We start from the raw sequence: 16,910 nt of genomic DNA, 5'->3' as shown, positions 1-16,910 counted from the left end.
TGTTAAAAAAAGTTAAATGAAAATGCTACTTGTCTGAAAGTAAGTATGACTAAAGTATTACAAGTACTAGATGCAGAAACAACCCCTGTAACTTTTATATTATTATATATTATACTCATGCATGCATACACAAATCAGGATTTTACTGTTGTCAGTTGAATTGGAGGTCATTTTTAGCACCACACTAACAAGTAACATGTAATGTAACTAATTTGCTTTTCAGAAAGACTCCATTCCAACATTGAACCACATTTTACTTTAGCTACATTTAGAACTGAAAACTTTGATCTCGAGTAGGAACTTAAAAAGACCATCAGGCAATCACAGCAGGTATGATTTCAGGTATTGGTTGTAATACTGGCTGTAACCCTTTGAGCTGTTGTTGCACAGCTAAGGTCTCTAGTGCTTATTGAAGTATAGTGTTTAAATGCAACCTACAGAAGCACCCCATGGTGCGTATCCACTTACAGCCACAGACTTACAAAAACATTTATTTATACTGTTAAGAGGCTTTTACATGTTGGATCACTGACTACTGGAATTGCCAGCAGGCAGTAGTGTTTTTTTTATTTTTTTCAACAATCACAAGCAAAGCATTACTTATTGCTACTATCTATTTTATATCCTTATTCTCTAGGTAATCGTTCATCATGTTGACATCGACAATATGTAGGAGGCGCAATAAATACAAAATAAAATAGACAATATAGTGGGATTTATTATGGTTTATTGTGTCAAGCTTGAAACTAGATATTGAGTTACAAACACACATAAAGCTTTTTTGACAGCATCAGAAATATAAGTGTGTGAACAAAAAAGCAAGAAAATGTGACATGAAACATAAATTCGATCCATCCAGTTACCGCGCTGCGCTGTTGTGTCGAAAGAAGTGAAGTAAAGAATGATGGTTTCTGCTCAGAAGTTTCCTCTTAGTTCTCATAGTAGAACCATTGGTCGACTGGAAAAAATAAATAAAAGAAACGTATGTGATTTCCATCAAGTTAAAACATAGAGTACCTGCAATAAAACAAATAAACGTACAATCACCCACCTGAAGTTGGAATGGGATCTTCAGCTCCAAAAGCACATGCCTGTAAAAGAAAGTAGTTATAAAAGAGTGTTATTTTGAGAAATGGATAATTTTTTTGGATACATTTGTGAAATCATTTTGGGCGTGTTTTGAGTTTTTTTTTTTTCATTTTCAAGAAATCAAATGGTAACCATATTTTCAAAAAATTGGCAAGTATTTAAGTATTTGTGGGTATTTTGTTTATCATATTTATATTAGAATTTCAGTAACGAAAGGAGGTTGTATACATTTGAAAATGACAAACTTACAGATTTAACCACGGCCTCTGCATCCTCAGCAGAGCAGCAGAACGGACTATCTGAGACACCGGTGTTCGTGCTGATTCAAGGAATAAAAAAGGAATTATTTACAGAAAGTCACAAAATCATTACATTATCTGTAGTAAAAAGGTATTAAACATAGAGAGATTTGCTGCTACTTTAAAGATCAACAGATTGTCAAAAATGTTCCGGTTGATGGATTGGTCGTTTAGTCTATTCATTGTAGCTCTACTTCATAGACTGTCTGCGTTAAGCACTCACCAGTTTAACTCTCCAGCGCTGGAATTCTTAGAAATCAGTGCCTTCCAAAACTCATGGGTGTCCTTGATTGTTTTAATGGCAAAGTCCTGGAAAACATTTGTTTTTCTCACAACAATCAATAGACATCCTTTCCCCCTCCCCTTCAATATAACTGATACAAATAAAATTGATTGATTCACCAAAGAGGTTGGGCTATAGAAAAAAAGCGTCGTAACAATTTTGCCTCTGAAAATGTTTTTACGTTTGTAAATTGTTTTCGGTTGGAAGTGTCTTAATTTGAGCACACCTGATACAGAAATAATGTTACATGTATTTAAACAACATACTGTTATCAGTCATTTAAATAAAAAAAACATTTATAACAGTTTTAAAATACAACATAAGTACTGTGACAACTTAAAAGGCGTACCCTGTCCTTGAACTCCCCGTTGAAAGCAAACTGGTTTTCAGGCTTCCCATCTGGGACTTTGTATCTTTTGAACCAATCAAAAGTTGCCTCCAGGTATCCAGGCTTAAGTCGTCTTACATCTTCAATATCTGCAACAAATCGATAACAAAGCAAAACCCTGAATATTCAGCAAACCTTATTAAACTGCATATGTCCTTCTTTAATTGTTGGTTGTTCATACCGTTAAAGTCTGCAGACTCGGGGTCCTCAGTATTGATCACAATGACCTTCCAGTCTGTTTCGCCCTCATCGATCAAAGCCAGAGTTCCCAACACTTTCACTTTGATAATTTCTCCTTGAGAGCACACCTGAGAATCAAAGGCACTCTTAATAAGAAACGCTACACACCGTTCAATAAAACTCTGTCTCTTCAAAGCCCCTAATGACAGTTGTACCTTATTTCCTATGTCACATATGTCAATAGGATCGTTGTCTCCACAGCATCCTGTGTCGCTGTCCTTGTGGTTGGGATCTTCCCATGTCTGTGATAAAAGAAAGCTCAGGTTAGAAGAGCGGGGATATGGTCGGTTTTCCTGTTGTCTGAACATCCTCTTAGTTACCTGAGGAATAGCTCCATAGTTCCAGATGTAGCCTTTGTGAGGGAACACATTTGCTACATAACGGAGGTTCCCCTTCTTTATATCTTGTTTCAGTGGATTAAGAGGATCTTTGGTGGCAATCTGATTTAAAAAAAAGAAAAGAGAACATCTAATATTAGTTCCACAACGACAACAAAGTATTAGGGACTATTCATCAACTTAAGTGTACCCATTTGCAAATATGCATACCTCCATCTTTGCATTTGTCCATCTTGGAACCTCCACAACAGCATGGAAGATATTCTGCAGGATTATAAGAAATACTGTTACGTCAGGACGAATCCTTGTAAATGTGTTAAATTCATTTCAATGCCATTTTTATAGTTATGTAAGGCCGACATAATTGTGATTATACGTATTGGCAAAGTGACCTTTTTTTCAACAAGGCCCCAATGTCTGCCTGAACTAAAGTTACCTGAGGTCATTTAAGGTAGCACACTAATTATGGCCCCCAGGTGGTACTGGGAAGCCATCTTGCCATTACTGATTACTAATTCAGAATTAAAGTTTAATAGTAAAATCCCATTTTGGTAATCTGTGGTATAACGATACTTTTAAACTACAAATGGTACGTGTACAACATTTGACTTGCAACACAAGTTGATTTAGTAAACATTTAAAGGCTACAGTACAGCCCCAGCAACACAGTTCTATAATACAAATACTACAAATACAGCTCTACTTTTTAAAATAAAAACCTGCAGCATTAAGTTTGACACTGCTCACCTCTGCTTCATTTGCGTAGATGGGTATGTCATGGAAGGGAGAGATGTATTTTCCCTCAGAGTTTTCTAAGGAAAAAAGTGATTCATTTTTAGCAGAAATACAAATTCTGATGAGCTACAAATGGCCAGATCTCTTCATAAAGCTCTACTGGCTAATGCAGCCATAATAGTTTCCAGATAGCTGGCAACTATTACACTAAAAGTTTTCAACAACACAAATACTAGATGTATAAAAAAGCTGTTCTTACTGAAATACACTCTGTAGTCCAGGGTGTTGGGCCGGCCCCTCTCCTCGACAGTAACGCTCATTTCTGCTGCTGCTTTCAGAACACTGTGGGCTGCACTAATCCAGGAGTAAGAAGCTCCTGACTGACGGGCAGTCATTCAGACTGAGGCAGGAGACATGCGCATAAACCAAGAGCCCTGGCATGCATGTGACACCTGGAAGTGTACGGGCCAGCTGACAGACATGAATGTTCTTGAATTCTTATCACATCCCTTATTGGCATCTGTAGCTAACAAGCGTAAACAAACATTGGAGAGAATTACTCGGAACAATCAGCAGCTAATCCTTATTTGTTAGCACTTCTCCATGGCTGCCACATATATTCTGCCGCCTGGATGTGAAGTTTCTTTACCTTCTGTGTGTAAAGTGATTTGTTTTTAATTTCCCTCCTGTAAGCTGTGGCTCTTGAGAGCTCTTTGCAGACATAAACAGATGGAGCTGACTGCTAGCTGTAAACCAATTAACAAGGCAAGATTAGGTGTTGTGCCTATGTCGTGACTTCTTGCTTCTGGAGTATCCCCGTAACTATTTGATAACATACTTGTGGGCCTATTTCTAGAAACATAATAAAAACATTATATATATAATATTTACCTTCTTAAAAAACAGGAGGGATGGCATTTTGCTGGTGTTGAATTCAATTTTTTACGTCAGATAAAGTGCACATATTGGAGGTAATTTACATATCCGTTGTTACAGATCTTGGTAAACGAGAAATGTGTTTAAACATTCTAAACGCTCTGCAGTCTTTGCTGTAATTAACACTTTTAAATTGTGTCTGTACAGTTTGACACAATCATCATATTGCAGCCAGGCCTGAGAAACTACTAATTATGTTAATGTGTTGAAACGACATATACTCGAATCAATCATAATGCATTACATTTAATTTTATTCAAGCTACTTTTTTTTTTTTTAAATCAATTATGAATATAGTCTATAAGTATAGTGTATTTACTCCAATTATAGCTTATAATTGGAGATAATTTAATACATTTGTGTAACCAAAACTCACACAATCCAGTTCACAGAGAAGATGCCTCCTGCTTTAAGCATAACACAACTCCATACTAAAGGACTGTAGTTCTCCTCTGGTGTAGCCTATGATTAAAGCTCAGTCAGAGGGCAACATGAACAATACAAGGTCACAGCAGAGGAGTCACATGATGCTGTAATCCTCCCACCTTGCTAAATATTTCTCTTGGCTTGAAGAGTGGTCATCCTCTACTTGCATTAGAATATGTTTATTTAATCGTCTTGTATGTACCGGTACTCATTTCTGTATCCCTCTAATATCTTTATACTTCCTCCCGAATCCTTTTTTTTTGGTGCCACAACACACTCAACACAGCGAGCACAAACATCCGATTAAAGGTGATCCCGACTAGGCAGAATTGCTATTTAAGGAATTCTTCAAAAGCCTAAGCAGAATACTTTAATACTGTGGATCAGGTCTGTCACCTGTAGCCTCTCTCAAAGATGGAGAGCTTGATCACAGTTTGTATCTACTTTTTCATTGAGCTTAAATCAAGTCTGTGTTGCCTCCTGCCTACAACTTGATAACAGTGTCAGCATATTTGTATTGTCTCTTCAATTGATTTAGTTCTGTTTTATAAGTGTAGATCCCTGTGAAGGAGACTACGGGGAGGAATGTATGAGCATGTTGCTGCTGTTTTCTTTATATCTCTACAAAGAGTGGAAATAGAAGTATTGTTGTTTTTCTCCTGCTGTTATTTTGCCAAATGTATGCCTTTTTTTTTTTCTTCTAAAAGACCAACTAGTTTCACAAAATGTGATGAGTTGTTTTGATTATTGTTATTATTTGTATAAAAGTATCAATCAATCTATCGTATACATTGTTATATCATTGTATGTGGATCATGTTTTGGACTGTTGTTTCCATACAAATAAATATTGTACTGTTCAGTTTTTACCATTCTTTTCTTTTTTTACTATTTTTGGAAATAACTGTGGTTTATTTCAGGAAACAACTGCCAGATTGATCAAAATTAAGTTTTAAATCAGGGAACACTTCCGTGATTTAACAACATTCTCAGAATCTGTCATGAATTGCACAATTATAATCACAGTCTGTTTTCAGTGCATATTTTTAATTGAAAAAACCTTTTTATACTATAAAAAGTAATAAATATGTCCTTATTTAGAAGTAAACATGACAAATGGTGTATAAATATGGATTGATTTCATCTCCATACATCAACTCCAGGTCTTTGTAGCTCACAGAGGAAAAAGTAAAGGCTTCTTTGTGTGGTCGCACTGATAAAGGTCAATCAAGGAGGACGCCATGTTTAATCACACATCTCCCTTTGTTTCCTTTGAACCCATTGTGCTATATTCAGATCAATTTCATCAAGCATAATGTTTTTCATCTCCCAAGCCCAACAAAGCATCCAAATGAGGAAGTTAAAAGGCACACAGCATGCAGTCCATAGGTGAGTAAATATGATCTGACATATTTTAGGACTCGGTTTCAACATTGTTCAGAGATTGCAGAGCTGACTGAGTGTTCGAGTCCAAAGGGTTTGACTTGACGTTCAGCCACTTAATTGCTGGCATGTTGGACAACTTCTCCACTGGTATTTCTGTGGGACAAAAACACAAATAAAACGTAAGCTCAAACCATTTAATAATTACACAACTCATGGCTTTAATATAGTTGTATTACCTGTGATGCTGTTTCCCTCCAGGTTAATCCTCTCCAGTGTGGCTATTTCAGTAAGCTTATCAGGGAAGATGGAGAAGCTGTTATAAGCCAGATTGATGCTGGTCAAATGCTCCATCTCTAAGAAGGCGTCGGGCAGTTTGGAGATAAGATTTCCTCGCAGGTCAAGTTCTGCAAAAATATGTCAAGATAAGTAAATGAAGGGGTTGCTTGTCTGATCTCCTGTCACGAAATGAAGACAATCAGTCAACATTTCTGAGGTTAACCAAAAAAATAACTAAGGGGTGAATTGTTATATCAAAATGTTATTCAACAACATGTATTCTTGCTAAGCTTGGACTTTCTAGGAATTCAAGAATGCTTCCTGTTACATAAATAAAACTGGTAAGCTTAGGCTCGCTGCCTCTTTATTCCTAAACAAGTTGCTACATAAAAAATAAAAAGTTACACAAAATAACACTGCAAAAATGGTTTGAAAATTGATAACAACTTTAACTTTATTCGTAGGATAACTGCCTAACAGTAGCAACGTCTATAAAGCTTTTAGAAATCATCATTTTCTGGAAGTTGTGAATAGATCCAGAATCTAAGAAGCAAAATGTACCCCCAGCTGTCACCCATGAAAATATACAATCTTTTCTTGTAAATTGAATCATGAAATAGTTGGAGTGTATATCCATTACCTCTCAGTTGTGTGAAGTTTAAAAATAACTTGCTGGAAATGGACTTCATCTCATTTTCAGCCAGTAAGACAACGCGGACGTTGTCTGAGACGCTCTTCAGGACCCTGAACACACCATCGGGGAATGTAATGAGCTTGCAGTTTGACAGGTCTGCAGAGAAGAAGAAGATGATTGTGAGAGTACGACACATTTACACAGCAGGAGGATGGTAACAATCTATAATTTACACACACTATGGGGTTCAACGTTTTTCAAGCAGAAGAATCTAAACCTCTGTCACCACCTGCTGGTGAAAATCCAAAATAGGCATCCACTCAAATTGGGACTCAAAGCTGTTCATTTAACCAGCATAAAGACTGAGTGAGAGAAAGAGATATGTTAGGAGTCTTACCTAATGTATCGCCGCCATCCTCAACGATTGCATTAACCCTCCGGGCCACATTTGCTACTGCTTCAGCCATTCTTCTGCCGTAACGGTTCCTGAAGGAAATCATGCAACATTACACTATACTTTATGCATTGGATGTATGATGGACAAATTGTGATTACAGTAACTAATAATGACAGTTTATCATTCCAAATGAATCCAGCTTCATGCAGTTACATTAAGTGAGTATTATGATCGTGTCTTTATGTGACAAAATACAAAATGTAGCCTTATTTCATCATGTCCATTTATCACTGTAATCTATTAACACACGAAAGTAAGTCAAAATCCTTTACTCTGAGAACATATTTTCTGTAAATCTACAATAATATTTCCTGAGTGATATATCATGCATGTAGCAATACAATAATGCAAACGTACCCTTCATTGTACAAGCCTTTTAAAAATATATAATTGATGTTTTCAAAAAGTGAAGTAAAGTTGATTAGAATAAATTGCAAAGCATTACCAACTAATACTCTAATTAGTAAAAAGAGGTAAAAGATTGTATTCACGTAAAAGTGACTACTACAGTGTAAACATGCTCAGGTACAAGGCACACACAAGTATTAAGTATTATAGTATCATCACAAATTATATTTTAAGTACCAATATGCCTTTATATTAGGCTTACCTTAACCCATGATAATATCACGTTTTATTGTGGTGTCAAATTTGTAACTTAAGCTGTCAGATACATTTAGGAGGGTACAAACGTAGATTATTGCCCACAAACTGTAGTAGAGTAGAAGTAATAGTAAACTTCGAAAGTGTACTTAACTACAGAATGAAAGTTAAAACATTTAGTTACCGACACAATACAAGTGAACCCTATGACATAGTGAAAAAGCAGTATCTACTAGTCAGTGTAGTAATTATACAAATGTAATGAAGATAGAAAGTATCCCGAACATGAAGTAGCCTACTTAAAAAGGAATTATTTTCATATGACGTTAGTTAACGTTATATAACCTTTAAATTAACTTGTGGCTGAATAGTGCTATCTTTTGCAAACTGGACCTAGTCATGCACTACCGGACTGTGCGGAATGCAACTACAATCTGTTTAGTTGTAAAATCACACAGTTTATGTTTCATTTCTCGTTCATTAAAGCCACACCAGGGAGAAGCCACTTACCCAGACTAGAAGAGCTACTGTTACTGAGCCTGGCAGCTGCCTCAGCTAGCTAGCGTTAGCCACAGCAGCTAGCCCTCAGTCTAATTTGGTGAGTGTGTATTTTTAGCCCCGGAGAGGGCAATTCACCTGGATGTTGCGATATACGCTGTAAAAAGCTTTTATAAACCAAACCTCATAGTGACGTTAAACACACATTGTAAAAGGCATTGTTGCTTTGACTTAACGTTAGTAACGTAAGGAATTTGCTAGGCTACTAGCAAACAGCCGGCAAGGAAATACTTTATTCATGCGTGTCAGTGCTGCTCTAATAGGGTGCAGCAGACATGTAGCTGAGGCATGACTGTAAATGCTGATAAGGGACACAATAAGCAATACATAATAGCAATAACTCTGCTCAATTGCAGTCGTGGATATGAACTCAGTAGACCACATTGTTTTAAGTACTTTACGTTTGATTTATTTTAAAGTATTCTACTTGAGAATTTCCAGTTTCTGTTTGTAGCCTATAGCCTACGCCCAAGTATACCGGTAGGCCTACTCCTACATTCAAAGTCAAGTCAAACTTTGTAAGATACAATGTATCTTGTAGATTTCATTAAAACTTTAGTTACCAGTTACTTGAGGGATTTAGATGAAATATAAGAATAGTTGGATCCCTCTGTGAAATCCAGCAGTAAACATAATTGAAAAAATATTAAAGTTAAACCACTATTAGCACGACATTGACACATTTTTGCTACATAGTCATGCATCAAAATGAAGGCTGTAATTAAGTAATATAACATTGAAAATAGGTTACATTCTTAGAGTATGTGGTATTGCTACTTTTAACACAAACAAAAATTCAAGATTATTACCTCCACGAATTAGGATTAGGCCTAGTAATACCTATAAATAGTAATTATTATATTTTTCAGTTGGCCAATATTGGTATATTGTTAATTGTGGTCACTTGTCACCATATTGAAAGAAAATCCTGCTTTTTTTTTTTACGAGAATATTTTAGATTGAGGCATAACATAAAGAAAATGAATTAAAACTGAATTACAATTTTTCCTGAGATTAGGAAGATTAGAAAGGTAAATGTTGTTTTACCTCTGAATCCAGGTCAACAATTCCCAGGTTAGACCCCTGTTATCGTCATCATGACTCTGGCAAATTCCTGTTAAGTCAGTGTGTTTCCAAATGATTTGAATACAATGTGCTCATTGGCTTTGGATGAATGGTTCAACACTCTAACCACTTAAAGCCACTTTACAGTATTTGCTGGAAATCCCTCTCCTATACAATGCCGTATTTTGCATGGCTATGACTTGCTGTTGATGACTGAAAAAACTCTAATACTAGAAATATCAACCTCTTCTGGAGTATGCATTGACACATTGTAGTGACAGGTTAAAATAGCAGTGATGACAGGTATTGTTGATATCAGGCACCTCTGAGAAAGCTGTGCTTTTAGACTATGATATTGTACTAAAACATGATTTTTTTTTTTCACGATACGTAAGAAATATATATTTTTCTACAAAACCCCTTTCTTCACTTAACAAATGAAGCAAGTTATGTCTGAAAAAGTAACCGAATAAAATACATAATCCATGTGCAAAATGTACATAAATACAATTTCTTTAATATTTACAATAAATAATCATTCATTTATAGTTACACAAATGGTAGTGTACAATAAAAACAGTGCTGAAATATTTAACTACATTGCCATTTCATGTTTACATTGAGGAATTTGATAAGGGAAATACAATTGTACATTACATTGTAACATCTGCACACAGCTGGAAGGCTGGATACTATTGAGTTTTTATTTCAGCACATCTTAAAATGACAATGTTCCCCTTACAAACCAGAGCTCACATCACAAATTAAAATCCCTTATCTGCACATTGATCAGCTACAATCTTACAGTGCACAGTGACAAATATCAAAGAGCTTTTTCCTTCTAGCTAAGTGTTTTCTTTCGTTTTGAGACATTGTCCGTTCAGCTTCACAGGTCATGTTCAGAGGTGGTTGGAGCTCTCACTGGCAGCCACATTCTTCCACGATCATGTCTTCATGGTGTCGAAGGAGCATTTCTCCATTTTCATAGTACAGCATGCTTAATGCGCTCATTTTGGTCGGGGCACAGCAGGGAGATCCCACTTTGTCAGGGTGGTAATGTTTAAGTAAACTCTGAAAAAAAACAAAAAAACACGATTTAAATATATTATTCTGGTCTCAAAATAATGAATTTAACTTCATAAAGATACTAACTAATCGTTTTTATTCAGTTTAATTGTTCAGGTTTATGCCTGTGAGTGTTTTGTGATGGCAGCTATCACTGTATAAATCCCTTTTTATGACTGCAACTAATGGTTGTTTCCATTGTTAATTAAAAACAGAAAATGTTGCAGCTCATCTTTTTTTTTTTAAATCTTACTGACGATACTGATCTCTTAATGTTTTCTTGTCTTGTAGTCTAAAGCCTAATGCTGCACTTGTCTTGTCAGATTTACTGTTAATGTGACCTTCCAAACAGCAAAACCAGTTCCCCTTGATCTATCAGTTATCATTACAAACACTGTGGGGCATGTAAGGGACATTTTCTGGGTGATCCAGTATCTCCCATTTCAGGTCCCAAAAGGGGGAATATGTCAAAACAAGCAGTACACATCAATGTAAATCTGAGTCTAAGACAATGAATGAGAAATATTCATAGTAACACCAGCACTCACCTGCATGTAAGCATGATTTGTTGGATTCAGGTGTTCTCCCAGGGGACCAGGGCAGGGACCCTCACAGCGGTAGGCATTATATCGTTTAGGAAAAACGATCCAGGACCCCCAGCCAATTCGATTAAAGTCTACATGCATTTCCACTCTGCGACAGAGAGATTTGTCACTCCCTCCTTTGGACGCCTGCAGGCTTCTCACAGACTGTTCTCTCTGGCCCCGCTTGGTCCTGCGCCTCTTTGGCCGGCGGGCCCTTTTGATTTCAGCAGGGGACAAGAACTTGGATTGTTCAGCTGTGTGACGTAAGCTCGCTTTGGCCTTCGGGTTTTCACCAGAGCCAGTTTGTGAGAATATGACCAACAGGGCCCGGTCACTCACGTCTGACTCTCTTTTCAGGCTCGCCACAAACCCAGGCACATCAGGAAGCGTCAAGCCTCTCTTAGTTTTTACCACTCTCCTTCTTCTCAACACTCTTCTTTTTCGACTTTTCACTGCTGATTTTTGCCTCAGCCAGCTCAAGAGAGGTTTTGTAATGTTGAACACTTTCCAGTTCTGTGATGAAGTGACCAGTGATGATTCAGAGAGCAGGCCCACCAGCTGCTGCTCCTGGCAGCTTGTGTGAGAATGGCACGCCTTGCCATACTGGTGATAGACCTCCACCGTGATGTTGGAGGCATTCTGTTGCCGAGGAAGCCGGATCCTCAGCTCTGCTGCCTGAATCTGCTTGTCAGATAGAAGCGGATGGAGGTCAAAGGTCGCAACCCAGCACTTCTCCCTGAGTGTCAAACCTGATGTAGAAAAAAAGAGAAATATTTGCGTAATTATAATAAGGTCATCATTAGCAAACTTTATACAACAATCCCACCTCATTTGACAACACACACATGATTGTGCCAGTGTGCAAAATCCACCTGTTGAAGATATAAAATATAACACCGGCACGTTTCATGATGAACATTTTTAACTATTACATTCTATATTTAAATAAAGGGTAGTGATTATCTCCTTCAGTTGAAGTATTTATAATAAATCGGTTTTTAGATTGGTCTATTTATACCAATTTAACAGATAAACTGCAGAGTTTATTTTGAAAATAATAAAAATTAATACATATTTTCCTAAACTGTTAATTTCAAGGTAGCCATCTTTGGTATTTAATTTTGTAGTTAATCTATTTTAATAGAGTAATAGATTAGATTAGATCAGATCAGATTGACTTTATTGATCCCATTTTGGGAAATTGTTTGAAACTATTATATCCCTTGTTATAAGCAGTTTAGAATAAAAATGATTTTGCATTACTTTCATAAACTTTAATTGCCAATGCGAAATTATTATCCATCAGTTTCTATAATTACTGCATTGTGGCCATTAATTACGGGAAGTTATGCTATTTCTATATACCAATCCAACTCTTTTGTTTTGCAAAGTGAGTTGTAGGGAGAATAGCAAATGCTGAGTTTAATTCCCCTTGATAACCTGTACCATGACCTCGTGATTAATGTGTGTATTGATCGAGATTCAGCCAATCAAAGCTGCTTCTTAAAAATTAATCCAGTCATTGTTCTGCTGGAGAACATGTGCTGCGCCCTCATCTGTAATGGGGGTCATTGTGATTCAATGAACAGGTGTTGTTCAAATTAATCTAAAGGATTAAAGCATTTTAAACATTTAATTTGTGTATTGTCCAGTGCATTGGCCAATTTAGCTAGACTGTTGATCAAAAGTGCCAACCACTTTCATTCATCCACTCAAACCAAACCCCGAGCCGAAAACAATCATTTAACACATCCATGGCTCTCCTGGCTTCTGCATATCCTCAGTCAAACAAATAGGTAATAACTCTAACACCTAGCAGCGATGTTAAATTAGATTCAGCAGCAGGGAGGGCTGTCCTCTGTTGGCTGCCTGTGCCATTAAATCCCGAGCTCTAATCTAATCAAGCCAAGTGTGAAAAAAGAACTGAGGGAAGTTGTTGATTTGACTTAACAAGAGATTTGTATAGGGGGATGTCTGGCGAGATATCTAATCAACATCACCGATTTAAGAAAAAAGAGGTTTGCTTTGAGAATTAGACAGAAAACCGGCCTTTTCACACGCTGATCCCTGCATGGTTATTCACCCCCCGAGTGGGATGTGGATTGAAAGCCTCAGAGGTCGTCTGGCTCGCAGCTTTGACAGGACAAACCTTGAGCCAAAAAACATTAACATCCAGAGCGTCTTTAAGCTTATAAGAAACATCTGATTTCTAACACATATACAAAACCCTAGGAAACACATTTTGTGTATACATGACCTATCATTTTATCTCCCTGATCCATGTTATGCCTGCGCAATAATCAAACAAATCTTACTTTTAGCCATCACACTCTTCACGGTGTCCGCTTGCTTTGCTGCGTCTTGCTCCATAATATCCAATGGCCTGGAAAAGTTAGCCTTGAAATTCCTGTAGAGATGCATCATGTAGGTTGGCAAGTGAAACCCGGTTGTTCTATCCGTGAGGGGAAAACGCTGCAAAGGCCGCAACAAAACGTTATCTCTGTTTCTTGGAATCCCCTGAGCCAGCAGCACCAGCAGAGATGCGTGCAGCGCGACGGCCAGAGCTCCCAATGAACGCATGTTTTTCGCCGGTTAATGACAAATTCCTCTACTCGGAGATTAGGGGTGTCTTATATACCCTCACCCACCCCCTTTCATGTTTAACAAGTAGCTGAGAACATTAAAGGAAATTGACATGCGTCCTCAAGACTTGTTACCTGACAGCTCATCATCCATTCTGTTGGTAATGAGGCGCCTGGGTGCGTGTTTACAAGGAGAGGGGCTCTTTGTTTGCGCCATGTTATTTGGGCTTCTGCAGCCTGATTCCCCATCCTTGGATTAATTGTTTCAGCTATTTGCCTTACACTAATGGTTAGGCTTTAGTGTACTGAATACCGTCTGAAATGGACTATGCCAGAGAACGATTCGGCTGTTATGAGACACAGATTAATGAAACATCAACAACATTAATCAATTTTCAGGTACAATATGACCTTGTGAAAAAGTAAAGAAATAGACAGCAGTATATTTATAATGTACATACAACAAGCCTATGGGGAAAGGTTTATACTTTTAGGTAACATGATGTACAATGTACATCACTTTATTTCTCTCTATATTCTAATTTACCGAGGCTTTACTAGCCCTTGCAGTATGCTAATATTGGAACACTGGTTTGAACAGAAATGGGAAGTAAGTACCTTTTACTCAAGTACAATTTTGAGGTATTTGTACCTAACTTGAGTATGTCCATGTTATGCTACTTTGTACTTCTAGTCCCCAATCAGAGGTAAATCATGTACTTTTACTCCACTACATTTATTTTGTAACTTTAGTTACTTTACAGATTGGGATTAATGATATGAAATATAATCAACTCTTAAATCAGACTTTAGTTACACCTGGAGTAAATGCACCAGCTACAAAGCCATTAAAACTATCTGCACCTTTACCAGCTTTGATAACACTCTAATGCATCAATAATTATAATCAAAACATATATTATTCTGAGATTGACCAATCTGCAGAATGAGTACTTTTACTTTTGGTACTTTAAGTATATTGTGATGCTACTTTTGTACATTCCCCTGAATAACATTTTGATTGCAGGACTTTTACTTGTAACAGAGTATTCCTGCACTAAGGTAGTTCTACTTTTACTTGAGTACAAGATCTGAGTACTTCTCCCACCTATGGGTTTAAAGTGTCAATAAGGAATTTGGGTACTATAACTTGCTTTTTGTATGAATAATGATATGAAAGTACAAAACACCATTATAATAACTTCCTTGTTAAGTTTTAAGTAAATCATTGCTATTTTGCATATTAACATCAAATTATAATGGTTTGCTACCTTTATTTATCGTAAGCCCACTTAAAACCATCTATTTTTATATTTTATAGAAGTAAAAGAAATACCAGTCTTTTTTACCACATTTTTTATTTCATGTTTTTACAATAACGTCTCCTAAAAGGTCGTTATTAGTGACATTTCTACGTTTTGGGAGTGCATTATTTTGGTTATTGAGACTCAGAGCATCCGAGGATGACCGCAGACTGCGCATGCGCTGTCCCTTCTTGTATCCACATAGCGAAATCCTTTTCCTCGTAAATTTTCCGAGAAAGGACCAAAAAAAAAAATCATTGGATGTTGTTTTTTTCGGTAGCATAAACAGACAGACGTGCAGCTCGGTTACTTCATCTACCCCGGACAAATACTGAAAACACGTTGTCTTAAAAGCCAGACGCATTTTTGTTAAACACCGTGTGCTGAAATGGTGAGTAGCTTAAACGTTTACGGCTTGTTGCAAGAGCCACGGCAGCCGAAAAATTAACATTCATTAATATGAGTTAACATTTGTGCATGCTAGGACTCTCACAGTTTGTTTATACCTTTTGTTTATTGTGTTATATTTAGTGAATATTTGCAGCTGAGCACTTTGCTAAGCGAAGAGTATCTTGAGAAGTGTTTGTGTGGTTGATGGGGCATACATGTGCTTGGCACCCCCCACCCTCCATGCCTGTATTGTGCTCTGCATCTTGCCAATAATTTGTTCCCAGGAAGTTATCAATGATACAATGTTGGATCATCTATAACCCTCCATTTGTATCTTATATCAGGCATGCTCAGAGACACACTCATTTTTTAGATAAAAGTGTGGATATGTTTTTATTTTATTTTCAAACACACATTTCCTCACCAATGTGATGTATACAAAGTTTGGGTATGCACCACATAACTGTACTTTACCTTTGGTATTTGTAAAACATTCACAACCTAGTGCAAGCTATATGAATTTACCACTAATAATAAGGAATCTTATGGCAGCTTTTTATAAAACTGCCCAAACAACAACTTCCACACATGTATAACATTTTGCTATGCATGTTGATCCCAAACATGATTTTAAATGCTCAAAATATACAAAATAATAGCCAACAGATATGTTGTTATCAGCTCATTGGCAGAAAAATACAAGATAAGATAAGATGGATCTTTATTTATCCCCGTGGGAATCTAAAAAGCACGTTTAGTGTGACTTTTCTTTGAATGCAATGCCAAAAAGGTATATTATTCTTTGAATATGTTCTGTCACTGCAAAAATAATGCCTATAGACTTGGTCAAAGTTCATAACAAGTACCAAGACAGCCTCCCATAAGGTGTTATGTGGAATATGAAAAGTCCACAGCACACAGTTAGACAAAACAGTGTCTTCTTTGATGTATTGTAGTCCCCGCTGTTGTTTGGTTTAGCCTGTGCAGCTGGAATCTCTTCTGTTCATATCACCTTACCTCACATCCTGGGGGAAGACAGAAACTGGTTATTGTCAACCCAGAGTAGAGATCAACCCGGGAACATCACAATTAATCAAGAGTGAGGGCATGACACTGAATGAATGATGAATGGACACCTGGATCATAAATGATTAAGCTATTCATGTTTGGCTAAATGATAAGAGGCTTAACTTAAAAATATTTCCTGGTATGGCTTATCTTTTATTAAACTATTCATGGGCAGTTGTTTGGGAATATTCAGAATCAGATACAG

General features: G+C 36.9%; 4 protein-coding genes across 6 annotated transcripts in view; 1 reads left to right on the top strand and 3 right to left on the bottom strand.

Annotated features, from left to right (window-relative positions):
* pald1a (phosphatase domain containing paladin 1a) overlaps positions 1-16,910 on the top strand; it is a 70,320-nt gene that overhangs the window by 1,264 nt on the left and 52,146 nt on the right. For 2 of the 3 annotated variants that reach the window (XM_079658512.1, XM_079658510.1), the window contains exon 1: positions 15,479-15,638. The exons of the other annotated variant lie outside the window; for it this stretch is intronic. The gene's annotated coding sequence lies outside the window, so the exon portion shown is untranslated. Of the gene's footprint in view, positions 1-15,478; positions 15,639-16,910 lie in introns of those variants that run through there. 3 annotated transcript variants of the gene reach the window in all.
* Positions 609-5,639, bottom strand: ppa1a (inorganic pyrophosphatase 1a). The gene is made up of 11 exons (XM_079658517.1): positions 3,632-5,639; positions 3,385-3,449; positions 2,848-2,901; positions 2,620-2,739; positions 2,455-2,541; positions 2,241-2,367; positions 2,021-2,148; positions 1,612-1,697; positions 1,339-1,408; positions 1,052-1,091; positions 609-958 (listed from the first exon to the last, which is right to left on the bottom strand). The coding sequence occupies exons 1-11, from the start codon at positions 3,765-3,767 to the stop codon at positions 930-932; spliced, it is 942 nt and encodes a 313-aa protein (XP_079514643.1). The 5' UTR covers positions 3,768-5,639; the 3' UTR covers positions 609-929.
* lrrc20 (leucine rich repeat containing 20) lies at positions 5,760-8,849 on the bottom strand. Its single transcript, XM_079658527.1, has 5 exons — positions 8,600-8,849; positions 7,427-7,515; positions 7,036-7,185; positions 6,356-6,523; positions 5,760-6,272 (listed from the first exon to the last, which is right to left on the bottom strand). Exons 2-5 carry the CDS (start codon positions 7,494-7,496, stop codon positions 6,148-6,150), a joined length of 513 nt encoding a protein of 170 aa, XP_079514653.1. The 5' UTR covers positions 7,497-7,515; positions 8,600-8,849; the 3' UTR covers positions 5,760-6,147.
* On the bottom strand, positions 10,265-13,941 carry ndr2 (nodal-related 2; the record flags this gene model as incomplete). Its single annotated transcript, XM_079659900.1, has 3 exons — positions 10,265-10,783; positions 11,326-12,110; positions 13,677-13,941. 3 exons carry the CDS (start codon positions 13,939-13,941, stop codon positions 10,631-10,633), a joined length of 1,203 nt encoding a protein of 400 aa, XP_079516026.1. The 3' UTR covers positions 10,265-10,630.

This window comes from Notothenia rossii (assembly GCF_949606895.1).
Source record: "Notothenia rossii genome assembly, chromosome: 11".
Taxonomy (NCBI): domain Eukaryota; kingdom Metazoa; phylum Chordata; class Actinopteri; order Perciformes; family Nototheniidae; genus Notothenia; species Notothenia rossii.
Note: the sequence above shows the minus strand (reverse complement) of the source record. Positions and strands in the feature narration are given on the sequence as shown.

Bases quoted from the DNA above. Each gene is read 5' to 3' on its own strand.
- ppa1a (XM_079658517.1), bottom strand. From the start codon at position 3,767: ATGACTGCCCGTCAGTCAGGAGCTTCTTACTCCTGGATTAGTGCAGCC. The intron at 2,368-2,454 runs GTACAACTGTCA...TTTGATTCTCAG, and splicing joins TATGTGACATAGGAAATAAG to GTGTGCTCTCAAGGAGAAAT. The intron at 2,149-2,240 runs GTATGAACAACC...GATTTGTTGCAG, and splicing joins CGAGTCTGCAGACTTTAACG to ATATTGAAGATGTAAGACGA.
- lrrc20 (XM_079658527.1), bottom strand. From the start codon at position 7,496: ATGGCTGAAGCAGTAGCAAATGTGGCCCGGAGGGTTAATGCAATCGTT. The intron at 7,186-7,426 runs GTAAGACTCCTA...TCTTCTCTGCAG, and splicing joins GGATGGCGGCGATACATTAG to ACCTGTCAAACTGCAAGCTC. The intron at 6,273-6,355 runs GTAATACAACTA...TTTGTCCCACAG, and splicing joins GGAGGGAAACAGCATCACAG to AAATACCAGTGGAGAAGTTG.